The following is an 18,276-nucleotide window of genomic DNA, read 5'->3' as shown; positions in this document are numbered from 1 at the left end:
GTCTGATGCTGCCAGAACATTTCCAACACTTTCTGTTTTTATTTTGGGCCATTTCTTTCTTTGCTGCTCCCAGCTCAGGAGCACTGATCAGTCAATTGTAGTATTCCTGTTGTCATTTTTGGTAGTATGAGGCACCTTGAGACCTTCTTAGTCTATGTGGCTCAGTGCCATTCATCTGATAATCCACTTTCTTTTATTTTTTTCATTGGACCCAGGCATCGCTGGCAATGCCATCATTTGTTGCTCATTCCTATTTTCCCTTGAGGCTATTTCAGAGAGCAGTTAAGAGTCAATCACATTGCTTTGGCTCACATGTAGGCCAAACCATGTAAGGATGGCAGAATTCCTTCTCTAAAGGGCATCAGTGATCTCCAGACTAGTTTTCATGGGTCATGGTTGATAATACTGAGACTAGCTCTATATTCTGAATTTGTGAGTTGAATTTAAATGGTGGGATTTGAACCTACGCTCCTGGAGCATTATCCTGGGCCTCTGGATGTCCAGTGACATGACCACAATGCCATGGTCTCTTCCACTCTCGACATTACAGCAATGCCTGTGCTTCAAAAGCTACTCCACTGGCTAGTGAAGCTCTTTGGGATGTTCTGAGCTCATGAAAGTTGTTATATAAATACAGATTCTTTCTTTGCATTTGAGGGAGGCCTTTGCTGTAAACCTGCAGCTATCTAGGAGAGAATACTTGAAAGACACAACTCGTTAGCGCCTTTCATTGAAGCGGAAAGTTAAGCAAGATTTTTTTTATAAATATCACGTAAGCTGTCATCGAACCTCTATATCAAAAGTTGCAACTCCCCTCAAGCACTAAGTAATTCCTCGAATCTGCCTTCTCTTCCTCGGTTGAGAGAACTGGTTGTCTAAGCCCATAGCTGTCTCCATTGATACCAGCCAGAGCTGCCCTAAGATCAATGGAGGTTTGAGTGAGAAAGAAAAGTAGGAGCGTATATAATATTAAACTGATTCATCTAATTTCGAGGTAGTTAGGTGTTGAGTTTCAAAATTTGTGGTTCCCCTTGCTATCCTCATTATCAGTGTACTGGAATGGAAAAGATCACTCAACCCTATCAGATCACACCCAGTGTGGGAAATATCATCCCCCATCCCCGCTGCCCCCAACCCTGCACCATCCCTGACTGACCTATTCCCCCTCCCCTAAACCAGGACCACTGAGGTTACTGTAAGGTAATGTTTTGGACAGCAAGGGATATGGTGGGAAAGTAAAGTTTTTTTAAAATTCACTCATGGGATGTTAGGCCAGTATTTATTGCCCATCCCTAATTGCCCTTGAGAAGGTGGTGATGAGCTGCCTTCTTGAACCGCTGAAGTCCATATAGTATAGGTACATCCAAAGAGATGCTAGGGAGGGCGTTCCAGGATTTTGACCCAGTGACAGTGAAGGAACGGTGATATATTCCCAAGACAGGATGGTGTGTGCTTTGGAGAGGAACTTCCAGGTGAACTATCTGCTACCCTTGTTCTTCTAGATGGTAGTGGCCATGGGCTTGGAAGATGATGTCTAAGGAGCCTTGGTGAGTTCCCGCAGTGCATCTTGTAGATGGTACACACTGCTGCCTTTGTGCGTTGGTGGTGGAGGCAGTGAATGTTTGTGGATGTGGTGCCAATCAAGCGGGCTGCTTTGTCCTGGGCGGTGTCTAGTATCTTGAGTGTTATTGGAGCTGCACTCATCCAGGCAAGTGGGGAGTATTCCATCACATTCCTGACTTGTGCCTTGTACATGGTGTTATTCATTGCAGGATTCCTAGCCTCTTACCTACTCTTGTAACCACATTATTTATATGGCTAGTCCAGTTCAGTTTTTTGTCAATGGTAACCCCCAGGATGTTGATAGCGGGGAATTCAGTGATGGCAATGCCATTGAATGTCAAGGGGTGATAGTTTCTCTCTTGTTGGAGATGGTCATTGCCTGGCACTTGTGTGGCACGAATGTTATTTGCCACTTGTCAGTCCAAGTCTGGATATTGTCCAGGTCTTGTTGCATTTGGACATGGACTTCTTCAATACCTGAGGAGCTACAAATGGTGCTGAACATTGTGCAATCATCTGCAAGCATCCCCACTTCTGACCTTATGATGGAAGGAAGGTCATTGATGAAACAGCTGAAGATAGTTGGGCCGAAGACACTACCCTGCGGAACTCCTGCAGGGATATCCTGGAGCTGAGGTGACTGACCTCCAAAAACCACAATCACCTTCCCTTGTGGTAGGTATGACTCCAACCAGCGGGAGAGTTCCCTGATTCCTGTTGTCTCCAGTTTTGCTAAGGCTCCTTGATGCCACACTCGGTCAAATGCTGCCTTGATGTCAAGGGCAGTCACTCTCACCTCACCTCAGGAGTTCAGCTCTTTTGTCCATGTTTGAACCAAGGCTGTAATGAGGTCAGGAGCTGGGTGACCCTGGCGGAATCCAAACTGGGCATCAGTGAGCAGGTTATTGCTAAGCAAGTGCTGCTTGATAACACTGTTGATGACCGCTTTCATCACTTTACTGATACTCTTTCGAGTACAAACCTGTTTCCATCTGTTTCAGATGAAGTCACATTGTTCCATAGTTTGCCATTGTGAGATTTGAACTCTTGATCTTGGGGTTACAAACCCAGTACCATAACCACTTGGCTATTTAGGCCAAGCATCACTTTACTGATGATCAAGAGTAGACAGATGGGCAATAATTGGTTGGGTTGGATTTGTCCTGCTTTTTGTGCACAAGACACACCTGAGCAATTTACCACATATCTGGGTAGATACCAGTGTTGCAGCTGTACTGGAACAGCTTGACTAGGGGTGCAGCAAGTTCTGGAGCACAAGTCTGCAGTACTATTGCAGGAATATTGTCAGGCCCCATAGCCTTTGCAGTATGCAGTGCCTTCAGCTGTTTCTTGATATCATGTGGAGTGAATGGAATTGGCTGAAGACTGGCATCTGTGATGCTGGGGACCTCCGGAGGATGGGGACGAGGACGAGATGGATCATCCACTCGGCATTTCCGGCTGAAGATTGTAGCAAATGCTTCAGCCTTATCTTTTGCACAGATGTGCTGCCTCCCCCATAACTGAGGTTGGGGATATTTGTAGAACCTCCTCCTCCAGTGAGTTATTTAATTGCCCACCACCGTTCACCCAGAGGGAGAAGGAGATAGCTGAAGAGATAGTGGAGGCGTTATTGGTGATCTTTCGGGAATCACTGGAGTCAGGGAGGGTCCCAGAGGACTGGAAAATCGCTAATGTAACCCCCCCTGTTTAAGAAGGGAGTGAGGCAAAAGACGCGAAATTACAGGCTGATTAGCCTGACATCGGTCGTTGATAAGATTTTAGAGTCCATTATTAAGGATGAGATTTCAGAATACTTGGAAGTGCATGGTAAAATCAGGCAAAGTCAGCATGGTTTCATCAAGGGGAGGTCATGCCTGAAAAATCTGTTAGAATTCTTTGAGGAGGTAACGAGTAGGTTAGACAAAGGAGAGCCAATGGATGTTATCTACTTGGACTTCCAGAAGGCCTTTGACAAGGTGCCGCACAGGAGGCTGCTCAGTAAGATAAGAGCCCATGGTGTTAGAGGCAAGGTATTAGCATGGATAGAAGATTGGCTGTCCGGCAGGAGGCAGATAGTGGGGATAAGGGATGGCGGCTGGTGACTAATGGAGTTCCGCAGGGGTTAGTGTTGGGACCACAACTTTTCACTTTATACATTAATGATCTAGATGAAGGAACTGCGGGCATCCTGGCTGAGTTTGCAGATGATACAAAGATAGGTGGAGGGACAGGTAGTTTTGAGGAGGCGGGGAGGCTGCAGAAGGATTTGGACAGGTTAGGAGAATGGGCAAAGAAGTGACAGATGGAATACAACATGGGGAAGTGTGAGGTCATGCACTTTGGTAGGAAGAATAGAGGTATAGACTATTTTCTAAATGGGGAGAGAATTCAGAAATCTGGAGTGCAAAGGGACTTGGGAGTCCTAGTTCAGGATTCTCTTAAGGTTAACTTGCAGGTTGAGTCAGTCGTTAGGAAGGCAAATGCAATGTTGGCATTTATTTCGAGAGGACTAGAATATAAAAGCAGGGATGTGCTGCTGAGGCTTAATAAGGCTCTGGTCAGACCACATTTAGAATATTGTGAGCAGTTTTGAGCCCCGTATCTCAGGAATGATGTGCTGGCTCTGGAGAGGGTCCAGAGGAGGTTCACGAGAATGATCCCAGGAATGAAAGGCTTAACATATGAGGAACATTTGAGGACTCTGGGTCTATACTCGATTGAGTTTAGAAGGATGAGGGGGGATCTGATTGAAACTTACAGAATACTGAAAGGCCTGGATAGAGTGGACGTGGGGAAGATGTTTCCATTAGTAGGAGAGACTAGGACCTGAGGGCACAGCCTCAGAGTAAAGGGAAGACCTTTTAGAACAGAGATGAGGAGAAACTTCTTTAGCCAGAGAGTGGTGAATCTATGGAATTCATTGCCACAGAAGGCTGTGGAGGCCAGATCATTGAGTGTATTTAAGACCGAGATAGATAGGTTCTTGATTGGTAAGGGGATCAAAGGTTACGGGGAGAAGGCTGGAGAATAAGGTTGAGAAACTTATCAGCCATGATTGAATGGCGGAGCAAACTCGATGGGCCGAATGGCCCAATTTCTGCTATGTTTTATGGTCTTATGGTTCATAACTGGATGTGGCAGGACTGCAGAGAATAGATCTGATCTGCTGGTTGTGGGATCGGTTAGCTCAGTGTATTGCATGCTGATTATGCTGTTTGGCACGCAAGTGGTCCCGTGTTATAGTTGGATATAGTATAGTATATATGGTCCCAGGTTGATACCTCATTTTTGGGTATGCCTGATGCTGTTCCTGGCATATCCTCCTGCTCTCTTCATTGAACCAGGGTTAATCCTCTGGCTTGGTGCTAATGGTAGAGTAGGGGATATGCTGGGCTATGATGTGACAGATTGTGGTTGAGTACAATTCTGCTGCTGCTGATGGTCCATAGCGCCTCATGGATGCCTAGTCGAATTGCTAGATCCGTTCGAAGTTGAGCAAGTAGATCAGCCGTGATCTTATTGAATGGGGGAGCAGGCTGAGGGGCGTGTGGTCTACTCCTGCTTCCGTTTCCTGTGTTCCTAATGGTTGCAGTGTCACACTGAGTGAGGTCAGCCAGCTTAACACCGATCAAGGACTAAAGTTGGGACTGGTTTGGCTCGCTGCTCTCTGAGCTGTTGAGGAACACTTGGCTATGGTTATTTTAATACAATTTTGTTTAAGACACAAACAATCATGGACAGGAAAAGACCCTCTGCTCCATCCAGCCTGCCTCACACAATTTGTGACATCCTGTGCATTATAACACACACGCTCCACACTCCACCCACATGGAGAGGTGGTAAACCAGATTAAAAACCTAGGTCGATTTTGGGCGGAGGGTATGGGAAAATCTGAGCAGTACCTCTCTGCCCCCTTAGGCGATTGATCCTAATCTAGGAGATCACTCTGGCCTTGATAATTTCTTGCAGTACCTATCTTTTGAACAACTTGATCTCTGTTTCTTCCTGAAAAATGTCCGGCATGTGCTCGAAGGAATTCAGTAAATCAATGTTCACGGATGAGCTGGCAGCCTTCTCCAGTTATTAGCTCCACTAATCTCTGAGAAAAGAACCACCTCCTATAAGAACATGAGAAATAGGAGCAGAAGTAGGCCATTCGGCCCCTTAAGTCTGCTCTGCTATTCATGGCTGATCTGTTTGTTGCCTTAACTCCACTTTCCTGCCTGCATCCCCCAAACCCCTTGACTCCCTTGTCAATCAAAAATCTGTCTAACTCAGACTTGAATATATTCACTAAGCCAGCCTCCACCGCTCTCTGTGGAAGCAAATTCCAAAGATTGACAACTCAGAGAAGAAATTACTCCTCCTCTCTGTCTTAAATGATAGACCCCCTTTTTATTTTGGAACTGTACTCCTTGTAGTTCTAGATCCCCCTATGAGGGGAAACATCCTCACAGCATCTACCTTGTCGAGCCCCTAAACTCCAGTGAGTGGAAGCCCAATCTACTCCAGCTTTCCTCTTAAGAAACCCCTTCATCCCAGGAATCAGCCGAGAGAATCTTCTCAGAACTGCCTCCAATGCACGCATGTCCCTCCTTGGTTGCTGTCTGTTGTAAATGTTTCAGAATATTTCCTCTGATGAATAGTCAGTTTGGTAGTACAGAAATTGAGTCCACTTGTCATCCAATCAGCACTATCTTCCCATACAGTATAAAGTTATTGTTTTCCCTGGCATTGGTATTCTTGTGATTGTTCTGACGAGTGCAAGACGTTAAGCTTCGACAAACTGACCTTTTTGAGCAATACCTAAATTCCCCCGATCTTTGTTTCTAGCCAAACTGTAAACATTCTTTTGTTACAACTTATTTAGGATTTCATTAGAACCATCATAGATTATGTCCTCCCCGATTTGTACATTGTGTTTGCAAAGAAGTGTTAGATTGTGTGAAGTGAAATAAAGACATGGTGACTCTTCTTTCCAGATTAGAACGAACCATCAAAGCTCAACAACTGGAGATCCATCGCTTGCTCAGCATGTCACGGGCACATTGCAATCATTCCTCAGCCAGCACTCAAACCAACTCCAGTGTCCTCGGCTGCGCAGACCCTTCTTCAAGTGCCCAGTCTGTTTCACAGGTAGGAAGCATCCTGTAAACTTACATCCCTTTCCCCAAATGAAGCAAGTCAGCCTTGGTCTAAGGAGCTTATCATTGCTCTAATCAGCATGAGTTTGAAGGTGAAGTGGGCAGAGTTAAATCTCTGAATCCTCTGTACACCTGAAAGATTCCTGAGCCTGCTGACGTGACAATGCTCCTGCAGTCACCTTGTAACCATTCTCAGGTTGTAGGCATGCTTAGCAAGGCTAGTGTTTCTTGTTCATTTCCTGGTTACCCTGAGAAGCTAGCGGTGGGGCTCCTTCTTGAACCACTGCAGTATGTGCATTTTATTCTTTGTAACGGTTTTATAGTGGGGATAGCCCTCAGTCAAAATGAGGAATAACTAGGAAAGAAAGAACATGCATTTATAGAGCCCTTTTCATGACCTCAGGACATCCCAAAGCATTTCACCAATGCTGCACTTTTGAAGTGCAGTCACTATAGGAAATGACCAATGAATTGCACACAGCAAGGTCAGTGAGATCATTTGCATGATTGGCGTTGTTGGTTCAGGGTGCCAGATTTGCTTGAAATAGTGCCATGGGATGTTTACTTCTACTCGAGAGGACAAGTGGAGGCTTGGTTGAATATCTCACCCCAGATATGGCACCTCTGACAATGCAGCACTCCCTCAGTACTGCACCAGAGTGCCAGCCTAGATTATGGGCTGAAGTCTCTGGGGTGGGACTGAAATGCACAAACTTCTGACTCAGAGGCGAGGGTGCTACCCTTGAGCCATGGCTGACACCTCTTTACTTTAGTCATGGGGAGATGGTGGAGTGGTGGTAATGACACTGGACTAGTAATCCAGGGTCCTGGCTAATGCTCTGGGGACACAGGTTCAAATCCCACTGTGACAATTAATAAAATTGGGAATTGTAAAGCTGGTCTCAGTAATAGTGACCATGACAACTATCATCAATTGTGAAAACCCATCTGGTTCGTTAATGACCCTTTAGGGAACTTAATCTGCCATCCTTACCCAGTCTGGCCTGCATGTGACTCCAGGTACAAACAGTGCAGTTAACTCTTAACTGCCCTCTGAAATGGCCTAGCAAGCCATTCTGTTCAAGGGCAATTAGGGATTGGAAACAAAACCTGGCCTTGCCAGTGTGGAAGAATAAAACAAAAGTTCCTGTTTCTCTTTTGGTTTGGATCGTCAGTTCTGATCCTCGGACAGGGCTGTTGACTGGGGTTTTGTATTACTAATGAATAAGATGTGCTTCACAGGACACAATCAGCTCTTTAATTGGTGATGGCAGCACAGCTTAGGCAGGTGACAGATTCCAACCAAACTGGCTGTCCCTGATGAGTTGCCAACTTTCTAACTTAATACAAGAACCAGTTTTTTGTTTTAGAAGCAGCCTCACCCACTTCATGACTAAACAACCTACTAGAAAAAGAAAAGCCCCGTTTTAACTGCAGGTGGTCCAGTTGCCTGTGGTATTACCCTCTCTGATCCGTTATGTATTGGCGCATGCGTGACCATCTTGGCTTAAGAAGTCGGTGAGGAGTGTTCTATTTGTATCCTTGCTCCAAAGTCCGAGGTATGTCTGTGAGATGGGTGTGAAGCAGGGTAGACGACTGGCGGTGAATCTTGCCACGGTTGACTAGCTTGCCAGCAATAACTGGCCAGGAGCACACTTAATACACTTGACATTTGGATAAGTTGTTGAAGGCTGTCATAGTACTCTTGGGGAGAGATGAAAATAAAAGGGGGTTTTAAGGACCAAGGACCAGGGGTGACAGTTACGTTATGTATCTGGCCTGACTGTTCTAAACACAAGAGCCGAGAGACTTGCAAGTGGGCTGCTCTCAGTGTAGAAAGTCAAAGGAGGATTGGTTCATAATGACAGCTTTAGAAGGAATATTCTGTATGTTTTGCAGCTGGAAGGAATGTATCCCTTAATCTCTCTCAGATCTCTGCAATCTAATTCTGGCCTCTCGCCAAGCCCCGATTCCCATCGCTCCATCATTGGTAGTCGTGCCTTCAGCTGCTTAGGCCCTGAACTCTAGAATACCCTCCCTAAGCTTTGCCGCCTCTCTCTCCACCTTTAAGCTGCTCCTTAAAATTCACCCCTTTGACCAAGCGTTTGGTCATCTGTCCTAAAATCTTTATACATGACTTGCTGTCTAATTTTGTTTGATGATGCTCCTGTGAAACACCCTGGGATGTTTTGCCATGCTAAAATGCTGTATAAATGCAAGTTTTCAAATATTATGTTACTGTCAAGCAGGGCAGGACTGCTTGACTAGAAGCTGTTGTCTGGCCACCTCCCTGACTACAGTATTAAGCTCTAAAGCCTTCAGCTGAATTTTTGCACTGCTCCACATAAACTGTTCTTATTCAGCAGGCTGTTAATTTTCCCTTGCTTCTGGAGCGCGGAAGGGATTGGGTACGGGCCAGCAGAATGTGGAGCCTGAGATAAGGCAGAAGTGTTAGTGGATGAGGGTAGTGCAGTTGATGTAGTTTATATGTATTTCAGCAAAGCCTTTGACAAGGTCCCACATGGGAGACTTATAAAGAAGGCAAATGCACATGGGATACAGGGTAATTTGATAAGGTGGATTCAAAATTGCCTTAGTTGTAGGAGACAGAGGGTGATGACATAAGGCTGCTTTAGTGACTGGAAGCCAGTGTCCAGTGGCGTACCACAGGGATCTGTGCTGGGTCCCCTATTATTCGTCATTTCTATAAACGACATAGATGACTATGTGGGGGTTAGGATTAGTAAGTTTGGGATGACACAAAGATTGGTCAGGTGGTTAACAGTTAGATTGAGTGTCTTGGGCTACAGGAAGATATAGACGGGATGGTCAAATGGGCAGATAAGTGGCTGATGGAACTTAAAACAAAAACAAAAACAGAATTACCTGGAAAAACTCAGCAGGTCTGGCAGCATCGGCGGAGAAGAAAAGAGTTGACGTTTCGAGTCCTCATGACCCTTCGACAGAACTTGAGTTCGAGTCCAAAAAAGAGTTGAAATGGAATTTAACCCTGAAAAGTGTGAGGAGATACACTTTGGAAGGAGTAATTTGAAGTATTCAATGAACGGCATGACACTAGGAAGTTCTGAGGAGCAAAGGGACCTTGGCGTGTGTGTCTATAGATCTCTGAAGGCTGAGGGGCATGTTAGTGGGGTGGTGAAAAAGGCATATGGGACACTTGCCTTTATCAGTCAAGGCATAGATTACAAAAGTATGGAGATCATGTTGGAGTTATTTAGAACCTTGGTGAGGCCACAGCTGGAGTACTGTGTGCAGTTCTGGTCGCCACATTATAGGAAGTGATTGCACTGGAGGGGGTGCAGAGGAGATTCACCAGGATGTTGCCTGGGATGAAACATTTAAGTTATGAAGAGAGGTTGGATAGACTTGGGTTGTTTTTGTTGGAGCAGAGAAGACTGAGGGATGACCTGATCGAGGTGTACAAGATTATGAGGGGCATGGACAGGGTGGATAGGGAGCAGCTGTTCCCCTAGTTGAAAGGTCAGTCACGAGGGGACATAAGTTCAAGGTGAGGGGCAGGAGGTTTAGGGAGGAAAACCTTTTTACACAGAGGGTGGTGACGGTCCAGAATGTGCTGCCTGGGAGGGTGGTGGAGGTGGGTTGCCTCACATCCTTTAAAAAGTACCTGGAGGAGCACTTGGCACATCATAACATTCAAGGCAATGGGCCAAGTGCTGGTAAATGGGATTAGGTTTCTTACATTTCACTGCAGACTTGATGGGCCGAAGGACCTCTTCTGCACTGTGTGATTCTGTGAACTTACGAGTTCACTGTCAAAATTTACACATTTTTAAATTGTGTGTGGGTTTTTTTTTCTCACTATGCAGATGACAGAACCGGTAAGTTGTGAGGAGGAACAGCAGCTTGTGACCCAGGTATCTCCCAGGGTGCCTCACCATCAACTGGATCGAAAACCACTGGCAAAACCTGTCTCTGCACCACGGAATGTGGAGTCACCACAGAAGCCAGTCCATAGACATAAGTCCACGGTGTCTCGAGAAGTCCAAGTGGAATGCCCTAAGCTCCTTATGCAGAAGCGGTGTGAGGAGCAGCTAATGGAAAGTATGCACAAGTCCAGCAATGTTTAATGGACAACTGCAGTCTACTTTATTTCTATAAACAGTTGTCATTGGGATTGATTTTGTTTTTAAATTGTGTAAATAAATGAGGCTTCTTCGGCTGGTTTTATAAATGATCACAGGATGGTTAAAGCACAGAAGGAGGCCGTTTGGCCTCTCCTCTCTGTTCTGGCTAGCTACTCAGCTAGCCCCATACCTCACCTTTTGCCCATAGCCCTGCAGATTTCTTGCCTTCAGATTACTATCCTGTTCTCTCCTGAAAACCACGATTGAATCTGCCTTCACCACACACTCAGGCAGTGCGTTCCAGATCCTAACCACTCGCTCTATTAAAAGTAAAAGCTACTCCTCATGTCACCTCTCGTTCTTCACATTTAAATCAGTGGCCTTTGGTTCTCGACCCTTCTGCCAACAGGAACTGTTGCTTCCCATTTAGTCTGCCTAGGCTCATGATTTTGAACACCTCTACCAAATTCCCTCTCAACCTTCTCTTCTCTCTCCCTTTTACAGCGCTGCTATTAAATTCCAGACTGACAGAAGATTTGGGGAATGCTTGGAATCAGATTGAACATCTACGTGACCGTCTAAGACAGAGTGAGGTAATCAGCAAGATGCTTTTTTGGTCAGTGCACGTTGCCCAGCAATCGAGAGGGGAGGACAAAAAAAAATTTCCCTCCCAACATCCACACAAAATTAAAAAGGAAACAAATACTTTGCCGGCAGCATGTTTTCTTGCAGTTGGGCGGCACCCGATCGGCTCCAGATTAAACTGGATGGACAACATTCCGGAAATCCTCTTCATCAGTGAAACCAGTGCAGGAGGGAAGGGGGCAGAACCAATGGTTCCCATCAGAATAGGAACCACGCCACGTGGTTCTTCATCAAGAAATAATGCTTTTATACCAATTATGCATTTTTGACAATACCTATTGGTTCTCAAAATTGGTTGACGGGGACTCCTGCAAATATTACCACACTGCCTGGTAATGTGTTAATAGGTACACAAGAACTCTTATTCCATGAGCTGGCCATGTAGCCCTTTGAGTCTGTTCTGCCATTCAGTTAGATCATGGGTGATCTGTGTCCTAACTCCATTTACCCGCCTTGGTTCATAATCCTTAATACCTTTGCCTAACAAAACTCAGTTGATCTTGGTTTTTAAATTTTCAGTTGACCTCAACAGCTTTTTGGGGGAGTGAGTTCTAGATTTTCATGTGTGAAAAATGCTTCCCCTGAATGGTTTAGCTCTGAATTTAATGTTATGGATTCATCCCCTCCCCCCACCCATTTTGGACTCCCCATCAGAGGAAATAGTTTCTCCTCACCTACCTGTCGCATCTGAAATGTTAAAAGTTAAAAGAGTTAAAACTGAAAACTGTAAGTTAAAAGAGAGGGTTGATGAGGGTGATGGGGTTGATGTGGCGTACATGGACTTCCAAAAGATATTCAATAAAGTGCCATATAACAGACTTGTCAGCAAAGTTAGAGCTCATGGAATAAGAGGGACAGTAGGGGCATGGCTTTGAAATTGACTGACAGGAAACAGAATAGCGATGAACTGTTGATTTTCGGACTGGAGGCAGGCATATAGTGGATTTAGGTGTACAGGGCACAGTTTCAAAATTTGCAGATGACACAAAACTTGGAAGTATTGTGAGGAGGATAGTGATAAACTTCAAAAGGAATAGACAGGCTGCTGAAACGGTTGGACAAGTGGTAGATGAAGTTTAATGCAGAGAAGTGTGAACTGATTCATTTTGGTAGGAAGAACAAATAGAGGCAGTATAAAATAAAGGGTACAATTCTAAAGGGGACACAGGAGCAGAGACTGGTGCATATATTTGCGTTGAATGTGGTCGGGCATTTGAATAAGCATTTATAAATAATTCAGGATCCTGGACTTTATAAATAGGGGCATGGATTATAAAAGCAAGAAAGTTATGTTAAACCTGTATAAAACACTGGTTCACCCTCAATTGGAGTATTGTGTCCAATTCTGGGCACCGCACTTTAGGAAGGATGTGAAAGCATTAGAGAAAGTGCAGAGAAAATTCACAAGAATGGTTCCAGGGATGAGGCACTTCAATACGTGGATAAAATGAAAAAGTTGGGACCGTTCTCCTTAGAGAAGAGGAGATTAAGAGGAGATTTGATGGAGGACAGAAAATTATGAGGGGCCTGAACAGAGTAGAGGGGGAGAAACTGTTCCTACTGGCTGAAGAATCAAGAACCAGAAGGTGCAGATTGAAGATGATCAGTAAAAGGAGAATGGCAACATGAGCAAAAACTTTTATTATGCAGCAAGTGGTTAAGATCTGGAATGCGCTGCTTGAGAGCGTGATGGAACCCTCCATAAGCGAATCTGGAGAGGGAAAGGATTTCTGGGCTATGGAGAGAAGGCAGGTGAGTGGGGTCGGGTGAGTTACTTTTACAAAGAGTCAGCAGAGACATGACGGGCTGAATGGCGTCCTTCTGAGTTGTAGCCATTCTGTGCACTCTTGGGATTTCGACATCTGAAAGGTGGTGAAGGTGAAAATTAGTTAAGTACTAAATATGTACTTGAGGTACAAATTAGTCATGATCTTATTGAATTGCAGAACAGGCACAGGGGCCGGAATGGCTACCCCTGTTCCTCCTATGTTCCTAGGACCTATTGGGTGCATAGCAGCTGAAAGAAAGGTATCCTTAGTTATTCAAAAGGCCGCCTTATTCACATGCTCATGGTTGCATTTGATATTTGAGGTAAATTTGTTAACAAAATTTTCTCAGTGCAATCCCTGGGCCTGCCCTGAGCTGATTTTAGGATGGTTGTTGGCCATGTAATTTTATACTTGATTGCAGTACCCTAGATTGGTGAAGAGAAAATTGCTTAGGGCCCTCATTCCTGATATAGATCCAATAAACCCTACTGGAAGTGTGTGTGTGTGTCTATAGGATGGTATACATTGTATTGTCCTCTGCTGTTGAATAGCGTATTCATACTTCTTGCCAAGGCTTGCACGTTAATAGGAAACATAGAAAATGTATGATATAGAAGGAGGCCATTTAGCTCACTATGTCTATGCCAGTCACAAAAGAGCTATCCAGCCTTAATCCCACTTTCCAGCAAATAAAAACCGCAAGTTCTGGAAATATTTAGCATCTGTGGAGAGAGAAACAGAGCTAACGTCCTGAGCCGAATATGTGACTCCTTCAGAAGAGTTGCCAAGTGTTTCCAGCACTTTCTGTTATTTCAGGTTTCCAACATCTGCAGCATTTTGCTTTTATCCCACTTTCTAGCCCTTGGTCCATAGCCCTGTAGGTTAATATACACCTCAAGTGTATATCAAGAATTCTTTTAAATACAGTGAGGGTTTTCTGGCTCTATTGTCCTTTCAGGCAGTGAGTTCCAGACTCCCACCACCCTCTGAGCGCAGAAATGTCTCAACTCCCCCCACACTGCCACCCCTTTCCCCCCCACCCCCCCAGCACCTTCTGCTAATTACTTTAAACCTATGTCCCCTGCTTTTTTGACCTCCCTGCTAAGGGCAATAGGAATTCATATCCACTCTATCTAGGCCCCTTATCATGATTTCAATTAACCTTCCCCTCAGCCTCCTCTGTTCTGGAGGTAACAACCCCACCCTATCCTGACCTCTTGGACAGGATGCTGAAGAGCACACAGAATCTCTCAGTACAGAAGAGGCCCTTCGGCCCATCAAGCCTGCACCAACATGTGAGAAACGTCAAGTAGCAGAGATCCAGCTACCTCCAAAGGCTTCGGGGAGAATGAAGAGTAGTTCCAGGAATTGGAGGAGAGAATGGGTGTGGGTTGCTGGACCATTTTTGCATGGGACAACATTTAATCCAGTCCACTCTCCCCATCCCTTCCATTGGCTAATAACTGTTCCTACATTACAACAGTGACTACTCTTCAAAAGTACTTTCTCTCTCTATTTCTTTCTCTCCCACTTTCTTTCTCTTACTCGCTTTTTTTTCTTCTGTTTCTTCTTCTCTCTCTTTCTCCTTCATTCCTGCACCAGAAGGTGACCATTGCCTGGAACTATGTGCTGCAAGGATGCTGATACTTTCAGGTGAGAAATAAAACTCTCAAACTAAATTCATGTAATCTTTGATATTTCAGAAACAACAAACCCAGGAGATTTTGTCAATGGAATGTACGTACCATGAAAACGGCACTGGGCAAACAGGTGACTCTAGACCACATGACCGAGAACCAATCACCACAGCTTGCCGATGTGCCAATCAGGACACAGCACAAACCAGTTACAGAGAAGAACAAGGTATCAGAGAGCAGACAAATAGAACAGACGAGGGGAACTTGAGAAAACACTCAATAAATTGTACACTCCCAACAAAGGAGGGACAGTTACAATCTACATACCATGCACCAAAGGCAAGAAGGTGGGTGAAGGGAGGGGTGTAGTTTAGTTTCTTCCATTCATGTCCTTGGCAAATTGATGCTCAACATTTCTATTTGTAAGACGTGACATAAAGAAACCACATAGGGAGGCCTTTTGGCCCATTGTACCTGTGCTGGACCTATGTTACAGAAGAAGGTCCTTCATCTTCCAGAACACAAACTCTCGACCATTATTTCATGACAGTATGTCATTCATCCTTCCCAGCAATTTATTCCAGCTATTAAACACTCTGTTAAAAGGAACACTTGCATCTGTCTGCCCTTAAATATGCCGTTGACATCTCTGAACCTGTATCCTCTTTATCTTGTCTCCTTGGTATATCTAAAATAATTGTTTCAGGGTTACATTCTCTATTCTATTAAGTGTCTTATGTAACTGCATAAGGCATAAGGAGCCAGAGCTTATCTAGTTATTCTTCATAGCCCCTTTCCCTTTAGCATTAAGCAGTTATGACTTTGCTTTCCTCTGAAAGGCTTCACGGACTCAATAAAGTCCAAATCTCCTGGTGAACAAAGCATTAGCCAGTACTTAGATATGACGCGTTGGGAACACTGCAGTCAACTATGAATCACAAAGGAAATGTCCAGGAGATGATTTCATTATTCTAGAGTACAGGAGAACTACCCTTTCCTTTGACATCCTTGTGTTTCGATTTCTTTTTTGGACTATCTTACAATGTCCAAAGGCAATTATGTTCGATAGACCCACATACATTAGAGGGACAATGTTCTGTGATCATGTTACTAGTGAGAAATAGCCTTTTGTCCTGCCATTAAAATGGACCAAGGGCAACGCATCAATTGGCTGCTGCATTTCCATTAATTCCATCAGAAGCTACACTTTGGAGTTGTGCCAGATGTAATCTGTCGAACCAGCCTGATATAACAGTAGAGTTTATTTAAGATTACATTCTACCTGTTTTGTTCTCTTTATTAAGTATTTGGCAACTTGATAAATTTATTTACTATAATAGCGCTTTGATCTAATCTGATCAGTGATTGTACCTGTTGTTCCGTTTAATACACAATTCTTATTTTGGTATTTACTTCCAATCTAATTACACATAAAACAGCATCTGCCGCTTATCATCCCAAATTGCCTAAAAGATTTGGTTGAATAGTTCCTCAGTGGAAAGAATAAAGAAGTACTTGCATTTATGTAAAAGAAGATAAAAGCAAAATACTGCGGATGCTGGAAACCTGAAATAAAAACAGAAAATGCTGGAAAATCTCAGCAGGCCTAACAGCCTCTGGAGAGAGAAACAGAGTTAACGTTTCGAGTCCGTCTGACCCTTCTTCAGACGGACTCAAAACCCTGTTAACTCTGTTTCTCTCTCCACGTATGCTGCCAGACCTGTTGAGCTTTTCCAGCATTTTCTGTTTTTACTTGCATTTATGTAGCGCCTCTCATGACCTCAGGATGTCCCAAAACATGTTGCAGCCGATGAGGCATTTATGAAGTATAAAAGCAAAAATACTGCGGATGCTGGAAATCTGAAACACAAACAAAAATAGCTGGAAAAACTCAGCAGGTCTGTCAGCATCTGTGGTGAGGAAGACAGAGTTAACGTTTTGAGTCCATATGACTCTTCATCAGAACTGATGAAGTTCTGATGAAGACATACGGACTCAAAATGTTAACTCTGTATTCCTCTCCACAGATACTGACAGACCTGCTGAGTTTTCCCATCTGTTTGTGAAGTATAGTCACCGTTGAAATGCAAGGCTAGTCACAAGTCCCGGGACTAGCACATTTAGATTTAGAAGACATTTTGCAGGTTAGGAATGTTAAAGTTGGGACAGGTTTTCAATTTACCTGCAAGAATTGGGGCGTCTCAGTTAACCCTGAACAGGCTGCAAGCTGCATACGGCCTGGAAGTGGGAAGGTTGGTAGATTGTTTCCCTGACATTCTGTAAGCGATGCCATGCCAAGTTGCCCTTAAACTGCAGTGAGTGAGGCCTGCCCTGGTGGGGAGGGGGAGAAGCAGGAACCCTGTACGGGATTTTATGGCCCTTCCTGTTGGTGGGATCTTCCATTCCTGCCAAAGTCAGCTGGAGTTTTGAGCGGCTGGCTGCATTTCACAGCCCCACACCGACTGGGCCATAAGCTTCCACCCCGTGAAAATGATTGGATTGTGCTTTACTGCCAGAAGTAATGTATTAGATAATGCGCGTTAAATTCAAAGCAGACTTGCTGTTAAATCCTGGTAAAATCACAGCACTGTGCTGGTTGTCCTCTTGAAATATTTAAGCAATCTCGATTAAGCATATAAAAGTAATTTTTTTATTCATTCAAGCCGATGTGGGCTTCACTGGTGAGGCCAGCATCGATTGACCAACCCCTAATTGCCCTTGAGAAGGTGGTGGTGAGCTGCCTTCTTGAACTGCTGCAGTCCATGTGGTGTAAGTACACCCACAGAGCTGTTAGGGAGGGAGTTCCGGGATTTTGACCCAGTGACAGTGTATGCGATATTGTGGTTAATAGCAGAGCGCCGGTTCCAAAAATGAATTGCGGAGGGAGATGTGTGTTGAACCGTGGTTTTGATTGTAATTTGGAGTAGAGAGGGTAGAACCGAGTTAGAAGATGACTATAGGACAAGGAACGGAGATAGGAACTAATAAAGTTCAGCACTGAGATCAGGCTAGTACTTCTGCACATAAAGAGTAACCAGGACCTCAGCAAAATACTCAGGAGTCATTCAAGTGATTTTGTGACAGGGAAGGAAAGTGGAGTTGAGGCCATGATCAGGTCAGCCATGATGATCTTGAATGGCAGAGCAGGCTTGAGGGGCCAAATGGCCTTCTTCTATTCCTATTTCTGATGCTGTTAATTCAGGATGTGCAAATTCCCTGGCTCCAATTTTAAAAGAGGGGGAGGAGGTCAGCTATGGTACCTCGCTAGCCCCAAAGTGGGAAGCCCAAAAGCTCGGAGGCTCGATTGGTTGATTGGATCGGATCTAATTGCGGTCTATCCGCAAGAATGACCCAAACCTCCCTGTCGCTCCACCCTGCTCTCTTGCCCACATGTCTGTCCTTGGTTTGC

General features: G+C 44.6%; 1 protein-coding gene across 3 annotated transcripts in view; it reads left to right on the top strand.

Annotated features, from left to right (window-relative positions):
• The window catches only part of LOC121276441, a 74,857-nt gene that overhangs the window by 37,474 nt on the left and 19,107 nt on the right, over nt 1–18,276 (top strand). For all 3 annotated transcript variants that reach the window (XM_041184853.1, XM_041184851.1, XM_041184850.1), the window contains exons 3-6: nt 6,549–6,702; nt 10,559–10,793; nt 11,321–11,409; nt 14,934–15,214. In XM_041184853.1, coding sequence (XP_041040787.1) covers nt 6,549–6,702; nt 10,559–10,793; nt 11,321–11,409; nt 14,934–15,214 — 759 coding nt within the window. The remainder of the gene's footprint in view (nt 1–6,548; nt 6,703–10,558; nt 10,794–11,320; nt 11,410–14,933; nt 15,215–18,276) is intronic.

Source organism: Carcharodon carcharias, chromosome 3 (assembly GCF_017639515.1).
Source record: "Carcharodon carcharias isolate sCarCar2 chromosome 3, sCarCar2.pri, whole genome shotgun sequence".
In the NCBI taxonomy this organism is placed as follows: domain Eukaryota; kingdom Metazoa; phylum Chordata; class Chondrichthyes; order Lamniformes; family Lamnidae; genus Carcharodon; species Carcharodon carcharias.
Note: the sequence above shows the minus strand (reverse complement) of the source record. Positions and strands in the feature narration are given on the sequence as shown.